Source organism: Malania oleifera, chromosome 9, assembly GCF_029873635.1.
Source record: "Malania oleifera isolate guangnan ecotype guangnan chromosome 9, ASM2987363v1, whole genome shotgun sequence".
In the NCBI taxonomy this organism is placed as follows: Eukaryota; Viridiplantae; Streptophyta; class Magnoliopsida; order Santalales; family Ximeniaceae; genus Malania; species Malania oleifera.
In genome coordinates, this window is record NC_080425.1 from 89615851 (window position 1) to 89633987 (window position 18137).

Here is an 18137-nt window from a genome sequence, read left to right on the forward strand (position 1 = left end):
AAATTCCCAAAACCTTGCGGCTTCTCCTCATCGACATACCTCCGAATTTCGTCGATGAGGTGTGGAAAGGCCTTCGTCGATGAATCTCTAGCTTCGTCGACGAAGCCTGCTCAATTACTCTTTTTCCCTTCTTTTATTTATTGAATCCAAATATCACATGTCGAGTTCTTACATTGTGTGCAGGTTCTCATTGACAAGTTCACATAATGGCATGCGACAACCTAAAGAGAAATGAAGACCCTGGAGACTTTAATTTGTATTGTCAAATCAATGATTGTAATATGGGTCTGTAATAGTAACTAGGTTATAATTTCTGCATGTTATGCATGTAAGTGTTTGTAAGCTCAACATGACCATAGACTGACCTTAGGATACCGAATGACTTTAGGGCACCCTTCGGTTGGTCTTCTGTCGACCGACGCCGGATTTTTGGAACTATCTCAAAATGGCCTTAGTAAGACCCTAGTATGACCTCAGGTCCCAACACTCACACACATATCATATAATAAATATAAGTGTTAAATTTGTGCTTAAAATGAATATTATTAGGGGTTTTGTGAGAGCTCGGGCGACCGAACCCCTGGAGTTCAAAACTCCTTGGGTGCTCGAACTATTGAGAAGTCAATAGTTGACTTAGGCTCTCAGGTGACCGAATCATATTGCACGCATTGTCCTCAGGCGCCCGAACCCGTTGTAAGGGACTCCTCACCAACTCGGGCTACCGAACTGTATAGTTCAAAATAACCCCGGGCGACCAGACACAGGGTTTTGGGCCACCGAATATAGGACCGGGCACCCGAAGTCACGAAGCAATGCTATTGAATTTGATTCGGGCTGCCGAACCATGCCACGGGCGACCGAACTCATTTAAAATACTTTTATTACTGTGCCTCTTCGGGCGATCGAACCACGGTTCAGTCACCTGAACCTCGGCGGGTTAAAATTATTTTAACTGCGGTAAATTTGGGTTAAGTGGGGTTAAGTGTGTTTAAACATTTTGAATCTTTTCTAATAATTCCCATCAAGTTCCAAACGGTTATAATTTTACCCTAACTTATAAATATGGGTTCATTTGTGAGGATTAAGTGAGATTAGCCAAAAATAATTAGCAAAAATCCTCTCAATCTTAAAAACCTATTTTAACTTATTCCACTCCAAATATTCACGTATATTCATTCCCTTGATACATCTTAGCATTGTGAGTATACTTTGTGTGCTAATACTTATTAGGTATTGCTAATACTCCCATTGTTCTTATCTGATTGATTTGTTTATTTTTAGGGGAGTTAGCAAAGTTTATCCCGCATATTTGAATATAATAAATCTTGTGTTGGGATAAATTAGCAAGTTTAGGATATTTACATTGTTATTTCAAGTATCCCTTAGCTTTGATTTTGTTGTGCGAAATATTTTCTACAAGCTAAAATATTTTTCAAACTACTTGTGTACCTATTTCATTGAAGGAAATCTTTTGAGTCAATTTGAATATTTGATTAACATCTTTGAAACCCTGATTTTCTATTGAGATTTCATTTAGCTTGTTTCAAAGATACAACTTGTTTAGAACACTCTTGTGCTTGATTAGATAAAGTCATTATATTAAGTGTAGATTGCACATATATACCACCGAGCTTATAGTTCTTACATGTTTGGTGTGGATTGATTATTACTTGCACATAATTGGGTACATATCCGCTTTACATGAAAGCACAATCACTGTACCAACTTGATTGAGAAAAATAAACATTTGTTGTATTCCAAGCACGGGCCTGAAGAGGGAGACTAGCCCTTTGAAATAGTGCCGGATTGGCTTAGACCCGGTTAGGAAATCTAGGTGCGTCATCCTGGTAAGGCGTGTCGATTGAGGTCAGCCCCTTGAATTGACCTAAGTCTAATCAGTGCCACTCCACCCTTTAAATGAGCCTTTAGTGAAATTCTCGGGCTTGCGAGCTAGAGGCGGGGACATAGGCACAGTTAGCCGAACCTCGATAACATATCATGTGCAATGTTTATGTTTTGCTCTTTACTTTTATTGCACATGTATGTTTTGGTGTGAATGATGCGCTTGATTTAAATTTCTGCACATTATATTATTGGAGCATTTGGAACTGTATAGATAGACCCTAGGTTGTGAATATACTGCTATTGATTTAGGTCAAACCTAGGAGAAAGTTTTAAAATTCCAATTCACCCCCCTCTTGGGAATACACCAAAGCTAACACTTCCTGAAACACAAATCTGATGTATTTGATGCTTTTAAAATTTGGAAAGCAATGGTTGAAAATGAAACTGGTTTGAAAATCATGAAGTTGAGAACTGATAACGGTGGTGAGTATGATGACACCGTGTTGACCTTATAGGTCACGCCCTGGTTTTGATAATGACAAATACTCTTGCATTTAATGAATATCTAGTTCATGTGCAGGTCCATATTAGCAGATCATTAATAACACGTGAAAGATCAAAGCTTGAAGACAAATTCATACTCTTGATTGTAATATTTTTATAGTGAAATTTGTCTGTAATAGTAATTAGGGCATTCGGTTTGTAATAAACACACACAACACATGTATGGTTTAATCTGTAAGCTCAAACCAAATACGGACCTTAGAAAGAACTTAGGGTATACCCTTCGGTCGACCAACATCGGATTTTTTCGATGTCTTAGATTAGGACACAAAATGACCCTAGGACACTCACTCATGCATACATATGTTTGAATATTTGACTTAGGTGATTGCATGCTTGAAAAAGGACAAAAATGTGCATATCTTGTACTTTAGGTCGACCGACCCACAGGTCATTTTCTCCTGGTCGACCGAAATCGGTCCGGATCAACATGTTGACCAGAGTCCAGTCAATCGAGCCCTTACAGTTCATTTGACCCCGGTCGACCGAACCACCTGGGAGTCAACATTTTGACCTCCCGGTCAACCGATCACTTTTGTACTCTAACTACCTGGTTGACCGGAGGGTCCTCGGGAAATTTCCCAGCGGTCTGGTCGACCGAACCAGGTAGTTCAAAATGGTCCGGTCGACTGAACCTCGAAAATTTGGGAAATCGCCCACTTTCGGTCGACCGAGCCCTCAGTTCAAATACCTCTTGGTCGACCGAACCATTTGAGTCCTGGTCGACCGAAACTGATTTGGTCGATCGGACCTCTCAGGTTGCCATCATTTTTACCGCGAGTTAAATATTTTTAAACAGGGTTAAATTGATTTAAGTGTCATTAAACTTTTCCAATAATCCCTAATAGGTCCTCAACGGTCAAAATTTTTGGTAGGTCTATATATACTCTTTCATTTGGAGAATTAAGCATCGATTAGCAAACATACTTAAAAATTATCTCTCAAGCTAAAAACATCCTACTTCTTATACTCTTGAAAAATCCACTCAAACTTACCTTCTCTATCCTTCTGTATCATTTGTAAGTGCATTGAGTGATATTGTTTAGAGGTTTGCTCTCATTGTTTAAAGTGCTTTGAATCGATTTTTCATACAAGAGCATAACCTAAAGTATTCTTAGGAGGCTTTTCTAATAAGCCTATCCTAAGAAGACTTGTTAAACTTCCGAGTGTTGCATTCTTATTGCAATAACTTAGAAAGTTTGTATTTGCCTTTGGCTTGCAAAACTATTTTCAAACGTATTCAAATATCTTGTGGTATTCATATTGATATTCTTGTGAAAAGATATTTGTGTGTGTTATATTAATCTTTGTGGCAATATCCATTCAAATTTATATCCTTTGCTGAAATACAAAGATTACATGTATCTTGCAATCCAAGCATATACATATTCATGTGATTGAGACATTCTATTAATTGATATTCTTGAGGCTTGTTTGATATTCTGTGTGAACACGATTGATTGAATATTTTGAAATACACAGATTATTATTGATACTCTCACGTACTCACTACACTGATAGAAAACATCTTTGAGAGTTAAACTACCTAGACCACATTGAGCTTACATTATTAAATCATCTGTGGTGTTTGTGTTTGTGCGCATTGGTGGTACAAATTTTCTTTACGTGAAAGCACCCATATATTGTACCTTTTGATTGTATATCTAAGAGATTCCAGGCGTGGCCTGAGGGGGCGGTAATCCAGCCCGGTAAGGATTGGTGTAAAGGTTGAGGTCAGCCCTGTGATAATTTGACCTGGTTGTATAGGTGCCGTTCCACCCGTTTAAGTGAGCAAGTTAGTGTGATAATCCTTGTGCTGGTTAGTCAAGGCGGGGACGTAGGCAATTGGACGAACCTCGATAACATATCTGCGTGTCACCCTTTATTTACTGCTTTCTGGTGCTTGTGCGATTAATTAAACTGCTTCATTCAATTTCTGATATATTTATACTATTCACATTAGATTGACCATAGGATTGTGAACATACTGCTGTTAGGAGAAATACCTAGGGGATAAATTTTAAAAATACCAATTCACCCCCACTCTTGGGATCACGGTAAAGCTAACACACCGAGTTCAAGAAATTCTGCTATGAGCATGGTATCAGAATGGAAAGAACTGTGCTAGGTACACCTCAGCACAACGACGTAGTTGAGTGGATGAACCGAACATTTAATGAAAGAGCCAGAAGCATGTATATGCAGTTAGACTTACTGAAGCAATTCTGGGCAGAAACAGTCAATACAACAACATACTTGATTAACAGGAGTCCATCAGTACCATTGGACAACAATCTACCAAAAGAGGTATGGAGTGGAAAAGAGGTGAGACTTTCACATTTGAAAGTTTTTGGTTGTGTAGCATATGTGCATGTTAACGTGTAAGAACCCGAAAAATATAAAATGGATTTCTACAAATTTCGTCGACGAAGGCAATAGACTTTTCGTAGACGAAATTCAGAGGTTCGTCGACGAAGAGAAGCCGAGGGTCCTGGAGAAATTGAAATATCAGACTTCGTCGACAAGGCTGCCGACATCTGCGATGAAATCCTTGACTTTTCATCGATGAAGGCACTTTTCGTCGACGAAAACCGGGCGAGTCAAAGGGGGTATAAAAGGAATTATCCTTTCTTCTTCATTAAGCTTCTCTCTACTCTCTCTCTCTCTAAAAACTCTCTCTCTCTCTCTCTCTCTCTCTCTCTCTCTAGTTTTCCTTGTCGGTCGTTGATAGGATCGGAAATCCGAGGTTACCACGAGGGTCATGGAAGGATTCTCTACGTTTCTACTGGTTCGGAATCTCGATTCAAGCATTTTTGGGTTTTGGGCCAAAATCGAGGTAGGGCTCGGTTTTCATTTCTGATTCGGTATATGTGTAGTAGTATGGATTATAAGCATGTTTAGTATTGTGATTTTTAGATTTCGAAGTCTCGGTTTGTAGTTTTGAGGGCCGTAGAGTTCGTGGTTTGGTTTCGGGTTGAGGTAAGGGGATTTTGTTTATATCAGTTCATTTTCGAAATTAGGATTGGTAAGCTTGTAGGCTATGATCGTATGTATGTTTTGACTACTTATTTAGGGAAATCTATCGGGTAAAAACACGGGATTTTCGGGTTATAGTTTTCGGGAAAATTGGCGACTTCGGGTATCATCTCTTATTTGATTGGAAAACCGTTTATGTCGTTTAAATTGAATTATTGAGGTGACCGTAATCCATATTTGCATAAACTGTAAACTTGAAATTATAAACGATATGATTTTCCATAAACCAAATAAGTGTGGTACGTGTGTATGTATGTATGTTGTTCCAGGTATTTGTGGAAAACAGCTATGTGGCGGCTTATTACCGTACACTGAAATGTATAGGGACGTGAGTTCCAAAGTGATTCTAGGTTTTTTGAAAAATGGCTAGGCGTGGCTAACTACTGTACGCCGTAACAGCTAGGGACGGCTAACTACCATACGTTGTAACAGCTAGGGGCGGCTAACTAACGTACGCTGTGCCCTGTAACGGCTAACTACCATGGGCAAGAGTGGCCGGCTCTATATCCGGGGTGCGAATTATCACCAGTATGATTTGGTTGGTCACCGAATGTAGCAACGGACCATAATGGGCCTAGGTTGACGCAGCGTAGTTTGCACATGGTAACGTAATCGGGGTTAGACCAGGTGACCTTGTGTAGTTGCATATGTAGCAATGGATTCACTATTGGGCCTGAGTCAGAAACCTTCGTAGTTTAATGCATTGGAACGTAACCACTGTGAGACTAGGTGACTTGTGCAGTTGTGAGTAGTGTGACGACACTGACTGTATGTATGTATATATGTATTTGAGTATCGTATGAACTGGAATGGATTTTGTGCAAATACTGGAACTGTATGGAATTGTATGGAACTTGTTTTGAAACTGTACGTATTGTATCAAACTGTATTGTATGTATGTGTTATAAAGTATGAAAATGACACTAGTAGGCCACACACTGATATAACATGTTTTCTCCCTTACTAAGAGGTGTCTCACCCTGAATATATACAATTGTTTTTTTCAGGTCCTTCGGGTAGCCGAAACTAGCATCCTAGCATCCAGAAGCGAGGGTGTGTTTAGCTAGTGTTAGTACCTGATAGGTATGAATTTTGTAACCAGGTTGTCCGGATGGATTTTGTAGAAACCCATGGTATGTATGGTATTTGTAGGTATGGTTAACCCTGTATGGTATAGACTCTGGTATGGTACAGTTTGATGTAAAGAAAGACCGTATTCCGCTGCGTATGTTGATGAGTTTGGACATGTGTATGTATGTGTATAGGGCATCCGCTAACCCCACGGGGTCGGACCCTCTTGTATGTGGTATCATGTATGTTTTAATTGATACATAAACAGGTTAGGTTACTTAAATTCACCCTTGGGTCCAATTTCTAGGTTCGGAGCGTGACATAACGATCATGTTAGAAACAAGCTTGATCCAAAGTCCTGTAAATGCATATTCGTCAGTTACGATGAAGATGAGTATGAGAATCGCATTTGGGATGATGAAAACAAGAAGGTGATCAGAAGCAGAGATGTGATCTTTAATAAAAAGGTGATGTACAAAGACAAACACACAACAGAACCATCAGAACCCCCATAACCAGTTCAAAATGAAACAACCTATGTAAACTTGGATGATGTTTTAGAAGGTGTTAAGACACAACAACAAAACACCGAGAATCCTTAGGTAGAGGAGACACAACAACAAAATACCAAGATTCCTCAGGCAGAGGAACCTGTGGAGCAGATTGTCGCACCGTCGTCTCCTACTCCAGCTCCGGAGCTTAGGAGATCTTCTAGGTAACATATACCAAATAAGAGGTATATAAATTATTTACTTCTTACAGATGGAGGAGAACCCCAATGCTATGATGAAGCAAGTCAGGCGGGAGATTCAAGTAAGTGGGAGCTTGCAATGAAGGATGAGATGAAGTCCCTCAACTCCAATAAAACGTGGGAACTAGCTAAGTTGTCCAAAGGTAAGAAGACTTTTTACAACAAGTGAGTATATAGGATCAAAGAGGAGCATGACGGATACAAGAGATAGAAAACCCGATTGGTAGTCAAAGGTTTCGAGCAGAAGGAAGGAATTGACTACATTGGCATTTTTGCATCGGTTGTGAAGTTAACAACCATCAGATCAGTCTTGAGCATTGTTGCCTTAAAGGGTCTACATCTCGAGCAGTTGGATGTGAAGATAACATTTATTCACGATGATTTTGATGAGGAGATTTACATGCACCAACTAGAAGGATTCTCAGTAAAAGGTAAAGAGGATCTTGTGTGCACATTGAAGAAGAGCTTGTATGGTCTCAAACAAACTCCCAGACAATGGTATAGAAAATTGACAGCTTTATGCGCAAAAAATATTTTTAGAAGTGCAATTTCGACCACTGTTGCTACTTCAAGAGGACCAGATATAGGAGAAATTAGGAAATTGAAGTAGCAAATGTTAGAGGAGTTTGACATGAAGAACTTGGGTTCAGCTAAGCAGATACTTGGGATGCAGATCTCCAGAGATAAGCAACAAGGAACGTTGTGGTTATCATTTCGTCATATCTCTATTAGAGGATGGAGTATTGATACTAAAAAAAATCCAAGGTAGTAGGAATCCGACAGATATGTTGATGGAGGTGGTGACTAAAGAGAAGCTGAAGTTGTGCTCAACTTTAGTTGGTCTTCATACTTGAAGACAGATTTGAGCACATCATTATCTATATACTGGTTGAGATAGTATCTCCGTCTCCAAGTGGGAGACTGTTAAGCTGAAATGGAAACGGAGAAAATATGGAAACAAAGAAAATGGAAATGCCTTGAAGAGGATGAGTTGCAATGGAGGAGAATGAGTGTGCCAAATTCATTCCATAAAAAAACACAATTATCACGTGCTCAAATAATCCATTAAAAATCATGTGCTCATTATCCATTAGAATGCAATAACTCATTTCCTTCTATATTTAACATATGTATCTATAAATAAGAACATTTGTATTGTGTGAAGAGTGCAAGTGAAGTGAGTGAGTGAGGAGTGTGAAAGTGCTGAAGGTGAGAGAGAGAAAAGTGTGAGAAGAGTTAAGTTGAGTGTGTGTGTCTCCTCCTCTTGTTTTTCTCCCAGATTATAGTATATTCGGTGTGCTCCATGGGCGTAGGTCAGATTAGACCGAACCACGTAAATTTGGTGTTCTTATTTTGTGTGATTATTTTGCTTGTGTGTGTGGTTATTGTTCCTAGATCCCTAACACAAACCTCCCCTTATATTTTACAAATAGACATTTTTATTTAATTTTATAGAAAAGACTGTTTTTTGGAAAATCTCAAGAGAGATTTGTGATATTTTTGAAATCTCAATGAAGGTGAGTGTCTTTTATCATAAAAATTAATAATACAAAAATAAATAAATATATGACATATGCTTAGCTAGCATTAGGGGTGTAATCAGTTTATCACGGTTCGGTTATGGGTCAAATCGAAAACCAAACCGAACCTTGTGATTTTTAGTATTTTCAAACTGAAATCAAAATCGAAACCGAACTGAATTTATTATCCTCTAGAAAATTAAACTTTCGATGGTTCAGTTACGATTTTTTCGATTTTTAACCAATTTTCTAAATATTTAGCAATTATTTTTCACAAGGGCTGTTGAGAGTCTATTGGACATTTTTGATTTCTAAATATTAAATGAATCAATCATGTATTAACATACTAATTGAGTAATTATATTAATTTTTATATATAATTTAAATTTAAATCAATCTTTTTCGATTTTTTGGTCCGATCATATTTTGGAAGCCAAAACCCAAAGTTTACATTTTCTAACACTGAAACCGAATACTGAAAAACTGAATCGTTTGTGATTTCAGTCAGATTTTCAGTCATTTTTGTGGACCCCTACATGACATGTGTGATGACTCATATGATTAAAAAAATGCTTGTCAACTCACACATAGAGATATATAATATATGCATCAAATTATTACTTTATACAAAGTCTAATTGAGATACTTTATGATGATTTAGGGTCGTAGTTTAAATACATAGGGGATTTCGAGTGAGGACAAAAAACCAAAACCCTAGGTAAGTAAGTAGCTATTAATTTATAAATAATCACTTCCATCCACTGCAAATTCCGTGTGGTGTAATTGGATGACCTAGATTTATTTCTAGCTAATTAACGGACTGCTTCAAATGGATATTAGTGTATTACTAATGAAAGCAGCCAAAGACTAAACATGCAATTATAACATCGTATCTACAAAGCCTGAAATCTCAGCCACTTGAGGTTGCTTCCTGTGCATTTTACCATTCTTATCTTAATTGATTAGTTAATTTAATTAATTACTATCCAAAGCATCTATTTTTTTTTTAAGTTAAAATAAATTAAACTAACCACAACAATGCAAGTACCTCTTTTCTTTTATTCTCCTTTTCCAATACCTAGCTAGGTATCTATATAGAAACTTTAATTTAATTAATTAATTTTTAAAGTCAAGGCCTCTTCAACCTTATTTAATAGCTTTGAACCGAATTATTCCTCCATTCATAATGTAAATATATAGTATGTATTATGTATGCATACAATGCATATATGTTTGCGTTAACGGTAAATCGAATATCATATAATAAATAACATATTAGATGCGACTGGGCTTATTACTTTCTTTTTAGTTAATGACATGCTAACTCATTTATTTATTTTTATATAAGTACATACAAAATTAGCATGTTGGGTGGTCTTGGGCCTTCTCAACCCCAAAAGCTAACTCATGGGGTGAGGTTTTCCCTCATACTTAATAACTGACCACCAAGCCCCTTCCACAACCGATGTGGGACAAATCTCAACAATCTCCCCCTCACACATCGGACTACAAACTCCTCACGAATTGGGATTGGGCTCCAAACTCCGCATGAATTGGGCTCACCAAATTGGCTGCACTACATGCTCAACATCCCAAGGAGAAACCATGGGCTCTGATACCAGTGTTGGGTGGTCTTGGGCCTTCTCAACCCCAAAAGTTAGCTCATGGGGTGAGAATTTCTCTCATACTTAATAACTGACCACCAAGCCCTTTCCACAACCGATGTGGGACAAACCCCAATAATCTCCCCCTCACACATCGGACTACAAACTCCTTATGAATTGGGATCGGGCTCCAAACTCCGCACGAATTGGGCTCACCAAATTGGCAGCACTACATGCTCAACATCTCAAGGAGAAACCATGGGCTCTGATACCAGTGTTGGGTGGTTTTGGACCTTCTCAACCCCAAAAGCTAGCTCATGGGGTGAGACTTTTCCTCACACTTAATAATTGACTACCAAGCCCCTTCCACAATCGATGTGGGACAAACCCCAACAATGCGTACTTTATATACATTGATGTTAGCTCCAAAGGAGTTTATGAGTGGGCTTGATACACATGAGTGAGCACCAACTTGACCCAAAAGGTTAAACCTATTAGGTCTTGAGTCTAACCATGTATATAAGCACCCATCATCCACTCAATTTTTATAATGTGAGACAAACTCACAAGTAGGATTCTCAACAGTTGATTTATCCATTTTCGAGTGAGTTGAGAATCATTATTAGACAGAGAAGAGAAAAAATAATAATAAAGCAATAAACAATTTCTTAATTCAATTGTCACTAAAACACATAAAATATTTACTTTTTAAAAGTATATTTAATATTAATATTCTACATGTTAATATAATTGAGAGACTGTTGGAGCATGTTCTTACATATATGCTCCTTGAATCCACTATGGGATGCCATCTCCCCTTGTTGTGGTATTTGGCAGCCTAAACCAATGTCCAAAGTGACAAATTATGTGAGATGATAGGTGATGATTAGACTCCCATACAAATATTCTCGGTGCTCCACTTGTTCCCCTAGCTCAAAAGTTGGTGGGCATGCAAAAGGGTTGCCAAAACGGTATCGTCTTAGGCACTAGTAGGTTGTGGACCACCATTCCATGTTCTTGGCCAGGAGGAGGAGCTAGCTTGTATAGGGGAAGAGGTGCATGAGTGACACTTTCTAATGCATGTATTGGGGATTTCTACTTTCTTAATATGACCCTTTGAAAAAATCAATTAGAGGTATATTTAATCTAATATATTAATTATTAATGTATTGCAACTTCCATATGCTCACAAAACCCACTTCAAGAGCGCTCTTTAAAAAAAGAACTATTTATTACAAGAAAACTTTCAAGATTTTTCTTTTCAAAAATAATGCAGTACTGCGAGAAAGATTTGATTGATTAATTAGATGCAAGTAGCTAGGTCTGATTGGTTAATTTAACAATACTATGTTTCTTGTAAATAATATTGTGATGAATAACACGACTCACATTTCATTTTTACATTATAAGAATTACTTATTTTTCTCAAAAAATTACTTTTTATCATAATACTTATTTTAAGTGTAAGTCAAATGCTAGTTATTGACACTTTTTTTTTTTTGGTAAAAGAGGGTGACACCTACTAACTTTATTGGAAAACCCTTCACTTATGGCGGAGGAATACCGTGGTTCCAATTTTGAGACTTTGGGACAGTAAAAGCAAACTCCAAGAACTTAAACCTAACTTAACTAACATAAATCAAACCAAAAAACCAAAGACCAACAACCAAACAAAAAACCTAATAACTAAACAATTAAAAGTGGAAAACAAACAAAACTCCAAAAGATAACACAAAACATCATGAGCGCAAAGAAGGAAAACCCAATAAATCCAATCGAATCATTCCCCTGACTTGTTGAGAAAGATCATCATGCCAACTATATGATCGAGAAATACCAAATTCACCCTGTTTGACAAAGAAATTTACACTTTTATATGCCTCCCTATAAACATGTTCCACTTTGAACTATATGCCTCTCAATGCTAGCATAAGCTCTTCCAACAATTCCCCTAAGTTCCAAATCGAGCACTTCCCAAAATTTATCCACTGAACCAACAAAGTAGAGTCACATGCAATCTCCACTTGATCAAATCCGAGATCTTTGCACAAATTAATTCCTAAAATAATCGCCTTTAATTTAGTCATGTTATTTGTTCCATAACCCAATAATGAGGAAAAAACTGCTTTAAATAAACCTTTTTCATTTCTTATCACGCCTTTACCACCACATTTACCTGGGTTACCTCTACAACTCCCATCTACATTCAACTTAACCCAACCTATCTCAGGTTTACATCATCTGACTACAAAAGGAAGACAAACCCCCACATTTTTTACTTGAATATCCAAAGCACGAAGGACTGCAATATTCGTGCAAGAAGCAGGTGCACATTTATTTAACTTGTCTGAAATGGATCTCAACTAATATTTAATATCAAGCCACACAGTTCTCATAGAATCATGAATTGATTCCATCCTGACTCTACATCAACAAGTCCAGAGTCTCCAAAGGATGAGACTAGGTATAAGACCTACCAAAATGCCTAACTTTGAGGCTCGTCTTGCACAACTAAACCAGACATTAACTCTGCCTTTCCAAGTACTCGTTGCCATACAATTAACACCCAACGCCACTGCTGCTTTTTTCCATACCTCCTGAGCAAAAGATCTAGTGCAAAACACATGGTCTAAAGATTCAATCTTGGCATTTGAACAACAATCACATCGAGAGGCCATCTGAACACCTACTTCTTTAATACAAGTATGAACCGAAAGACAAATGAAATAAGACTTCCACATACAAATTGACACCCTTTTTGGCAACATAGGATGTTAGATTCATTTTGCAACTGAGAATTCCTCTTTATGCTCCCTTATAATTTCCCAAGCACTTGCCGTGGTGAATTTCCCATCTGTTGAAGGTTCCCAAATTACTGTATTTGGACCCTCCTTGCAAGAAATAACAGAGTTCATTACTTCCACAACTTGATCTTTACCCAACAGATCCACTAATAAATCAACATACCACCCATCTCTATTCCAACAATCTCAAGTTCATAACTTATGGTTACTAATTTCTTGAACCTAAGCCCAAAGGGGATCAGAGGCTAACCAACGATCAAACCAGAAAGAAGTCGACCCTTCTTTAATTCAAACACAAACATGCTCCCAAACTTCAGGAATCACACGAACAATCGATCTCCAAAATCTGTTCCTTTATCTAGTTATTGAGACCAAGTACTTAATTTAAGTACTTTTCATAATAAGCGATTTTTTAAAATGTTCCAAAACTAGAACTAAAGCCTTATTTAATCTCTTTTGTCCATGAATTTTAAAGGGATTAATGTTGAGGATAAAAAAACACATTTTCTTTTAGGCTTGTTTGGAACTAAAAAAATATTACGAAAAGGAAAGAAAAATATAAAAAAAAATAACATTTTCTTGTTTGATCATCATGTAAAGTGAAAAAGAATTTTTTTTAAAAAAATACCAAACTTATGAACAAAATTTTGATTTTACACATTGTTAATATTTATTTATTCCTAATTTTAAGCCATATTAAAATAAACTCTCATTTTTTATAGTATTTAATAGAGAAGGAAAATATAAGGAAAAATAAATTTCTTTATTATTTTCCTTTTCTTTTCCCAAGTAAATTTCTTGATCCAAATGGGCACTTAAGACTAGAAGCCTCAAAAGCGTCGGTCATTAGGTCTTGAGTCCATCCAAAGTATTATAAGCACTCACATTCACTTAACTTTCCCTGATGTGGGATCAACTAGCAAGTGAAATTTCCACTAATAAGTTTAGTGCGAGAAAAAAATTGAACAAAATTGAGTTTATTATTTTATTTTTTGTATTCTTCATTCAAAATTTTATTCTATTCATTTTTTGCTCATTCCATTTGAGCAAACCACTGAAAAAAAAAAAAAAAATACTATCCACTCATTTCTTTTGAGAAAATTTAAATTTAGATTTGTGTAAATTTAGAAAAATATTATAAAAAATTATGTCAACTTTTGTTTAAATCTACATGGATCCATCCAAAACTCAAAATCCACTCACTGTACATGAACTAAAAAAATATTACTTAATTGAAAACTCACACCCTACAAAAGGACCCCAACAATAGATTTTATAATGCAAATGTATGATTGCATGCAAATATGCCCCAGCTGGATGAAGGCAATGCACAGAAAATTAACATATAGGAATCAGCTGGCTTGCATATATTGATATTGCTGCATGCTCCATTTTTACACTCCACAACTTTAACTCGTGCAAATATTTTGTTGAATGCCCTCAGCGTCGTAAGTTCTTGCTGACGCAGATGCCTCACCACTATAGACTAAGCCACTTGTAAGTTAATTGTATCCCACCCTCTCTCTCTCTCTCTCTCTCTCTCTCTCACACACACACACACACACACACACACACACACACTCTCTTTCTCTCTCTCTCAGACACACACACACACACACACACACACACACAAAAGCACCAACTTTTTTTCAAACTTTAAAAAAATGAACATATTATTGCCTGTCTGATCTGAAATGGATAATTAGAATTGTCAATTTCTGCAGACTCAAAAGTAATTATATTGAAGTGCAGGGCCAAAACGGTCTCTTCCAAATACTATTAACATATTAGTTTATATAAAAATTCTCATCAAATGGTGCACAGTGATAGTGCTTCAACCCATATAAATAAGCGTGGACACTTGCATAGTTTTCCTTGGGGAGTATCTATAATTTTACTTGCCCAGCTATCCATCCAGCCTGCATGTGTCTATCTTCCCTCTTCCATCTTCTGGTTGCCCTTTGTCCTTAGTTGCAGGATTTTCTAGGCAAACTACTCAACTTCCCAGTACTTTTTTTTTTCTCGAGAAAATTAAGTTATGGAAGGGAATAGTAGTAATAAGAACCACTGCTGCTGCAGCAGCTTCATAAGGAACTGCAAGCCATATGCGGCCATGATATCGCTGCAGTTTGGGTATGCAGGCATGAACATTATAACCAAGGTGTCCCTAAACCGCGGCATGAGCCACTATGTGCTTGTGGTTTACCGCCATGCTTTTGCCACTGCCGTCATTGCCCCCTTTGCCTTCTTCCTCGAGAGGTACTCTTAACTTAATATGGTTTGAGTTTGGGCTCACCCTCGAGCGCTATACACTCATCCATATATCATAACAGACAAATCTTAGTTATAAAATGGATCAATTGGATTAAACTGACATATATGGTACAATAATTTATAACATGTTTGTTGCATTTGCTTGCAGGAGGGGGCAGCCTAAGATTACTTTACCAATTTTCATCCAACTATTTGTTCTGGGTCTTCTTGGGTTAGTCCTTGTTTCTGTGTTTTTCCCCACTTAATTCTTTTTGTATAGCACATTTTCAGTTCATTTCCATGTTAGGTATACATAGCTATCATAACTATTGCTTAAAACTTATATGTACCTCCATAAAATTTTGAGTATGTCTAGCTTGTGTTATGCATGTACATAGGCCGGTGATCGACCAGAACTTCTACTATGCGGGGCTAAAATTTACGTCGCCAACATTCTCATGTGCAATGAGCAACATGCTGCCCGCCATGACCTTTGTCATGGCCGTCATATGCAGGTATACATACATACATACATATAGATATATACACACACAATATGTGCACCATCATCATGTAATTTAAAAAAAAAATGAAGGAATTAAATGGACTTAATCTCTTATAATTAGTTGGTAATTTTCACTAATCAAGCTTTTTTTTTTTTGGGGTGGAATTAATATTGTGAAGGATGGAAAAAATAGACATGAAGAGGGTGAGATGTCAAGCAAAGGTCGTGGGAACAGTGGTGACAGTGGCAGGGGCAATGGTAATGACACTCTATAAAGGACCTATCATGGAGATGGTGTGGTCAAAGCATATGCATACTCACAAATCCAATGTGACAAACACCACGGCAGTATCTGACAAAGATTGGTTCAAGGGCTCCATTCTTCTTATCATTGCTACCTTTGCCTGGGCCTTTTTCTTTGTGTTACAGGCAAGTGATTTGGGATATCAGAAAAGAAATTTTGGGAAGAAACTATAAAATAAGTTTATTAAAATATCTGTATTCATATTGAAATTTGTTTAGAATAAATTAACTCATAGTAGATTTTCATACATAAATTACAATTTCTGTTGTTTTTATGTGACTTGATTGTATTTACCATGCAGGCAAAAGCATTGACGACATACAAAAAACATCAGCTCTCCCTCACATCATTGGTGTGTTTCATTGGCACCTTGCAGTCCATTGCTGTTACTTTTGTCATGGAACACAAAGCCTCTGTTTGGAGAATTGGCTGGGACATGAACCTCCTTGCCGCTGCCTATGCTGTAACTCTCTCTCTCTCTCTGTTTGGAAAATCACACGTTGCACATTTTCATATTTTGTGGGCGCTCAGAGAAATTTCAAAGTTTGTCACGTAAGATTTCCAAGACAAACCAAACGTGGACATTTGAGACTCAACTCACAATAACCTTTGAGAATATCTTAAACCAAAGAACTAATTAAAATATATCTTTATAGCTAGTTAAACACCTTGAAAGTTTAGTTAATTAAATATTTCATTACTGAAAGATGAATAATTTTTAATTTTTAAATATGTCTGTACGTAAATACAGGGGATTGTGACATCAAGCATATCATACTATGTTCAAGGACTTGTTATGAAAACCAGAGGCCCCGTCTTCGCCACTGCTTTTAGCCCCTTGATGATGATCATCGTTGCAGTCATGGGCTCCTTCATCTTGGCAGAAAAGATCTTCTTAGGAGGGTACGTATGTAATTGAATTGAAAAATGATTTATCTTCCGGGAAACGCATTTTGGATGACATCCCGAATCAATATATGTGGAATCCATGTGAATGTAGAACCTATTTCTAATATTTCTCGAGAAGCATACATGCACGTATATCTAAGTTTTACTTTTGATATTGGATGGTTGCAGGGTACTTGGTGCCATCTTGATAGTTGCAGGCCTCTACTCAGTTCTATGGGGTAAATACAGAGAAAAGATGGACTCGGAGGCCCGACCCGATCCCATACCCGACCCCGTGAAGGTGAACGGGTCAGTTGCCCTGCCCATTGGTATCGTAGAAGGAGTTAAAGATGTTGAGTTGCAGACAGCAGAAGCAAACTATAATAACAAGCTTAACAATGCTTCTGTGGTCATTGGCATGCCAATTCCAGAACCACCCATGAAGGACAGCCAGGGACCCAAGGCTTAGCAGGGAGAATGCATGGGCATTTTTGTCCTTTCGCATCTTCTTTTTTTCCAATATATCTTTTTTATTTATTTTCCCTTTTATTTAATTAAGAAAAATTATGTCTGGGGATGAGCTTGCTGTTATTGTATTTGTTATGCGTAAGCTAATTAATTAATTAATTAATTAATTAATTATTATGTAGGGGGGACTTTTAAATCAACTAATTAATTAATGGAATGAAGAGAATTTCCCAGAATCCCTTCTGGGTCTGGGTGGTGTCTCGCCGAATCCCTTTTTTGGAATTTTCTCTTTTGCACGTGGCATGATTACTGACGTCTGATTCAGATTCCACTTGGAGAGTTAGTGCCCCATCACCTCTTATTTCTATTTTTTTGGGGGGTAAGATATTTTGAATGGTTAATTTCCCACTAAAAATTTACAACTTAATTTTTATAATATATTAAATTAATTAAGATTACGTGTCGACATTCAAGATTTTTTTTTTTATAAAGTTTAGTAATAGTAATTACTAAAACGGTTCAAA

The 18137-nt window shown here is 37.1% G+C and overlaps 1 protein-coding gene across 2 annotated transcripts; it reads left to right on the forward strand.

Moving 5' to 3' along the window:
* Positions 1-15072: 15072 nt before the first annotated feature.
* Positions 15073-17890, forward strand: LOC131164219 (WAT1-related protein At5g07050-like). 2 transcript variants are annotated; one of them, XM_058121242.1, is made up of 7 exons: positions 15073-15454; positions 15618-15680; positions 15847-15963; positions 16133-16382; positions 16559-16720; positions 17009-17160; positions 17335-17890. In XM_058121242.1, exons 1-7 carry the CDS (start codon positions 15234-15236, stop codon positions 17612-17614), a joined length of 1245 nt encoding a protein of 414 aa, XP_057977225.1. In that variant the 5' UTR covers positions 15073-15233; the 3' UTR covers positions 17615-17890. The 2 variants fall into 2 exon arrangements, with proteins under 2 accessions (XP_057977225.1, XP_057977226.1); XM_058121243.1 differs by having other exon boundaries at positions 15621-15680.
* Positions 17891-18137: the final 247 nt, after the last annotated feature.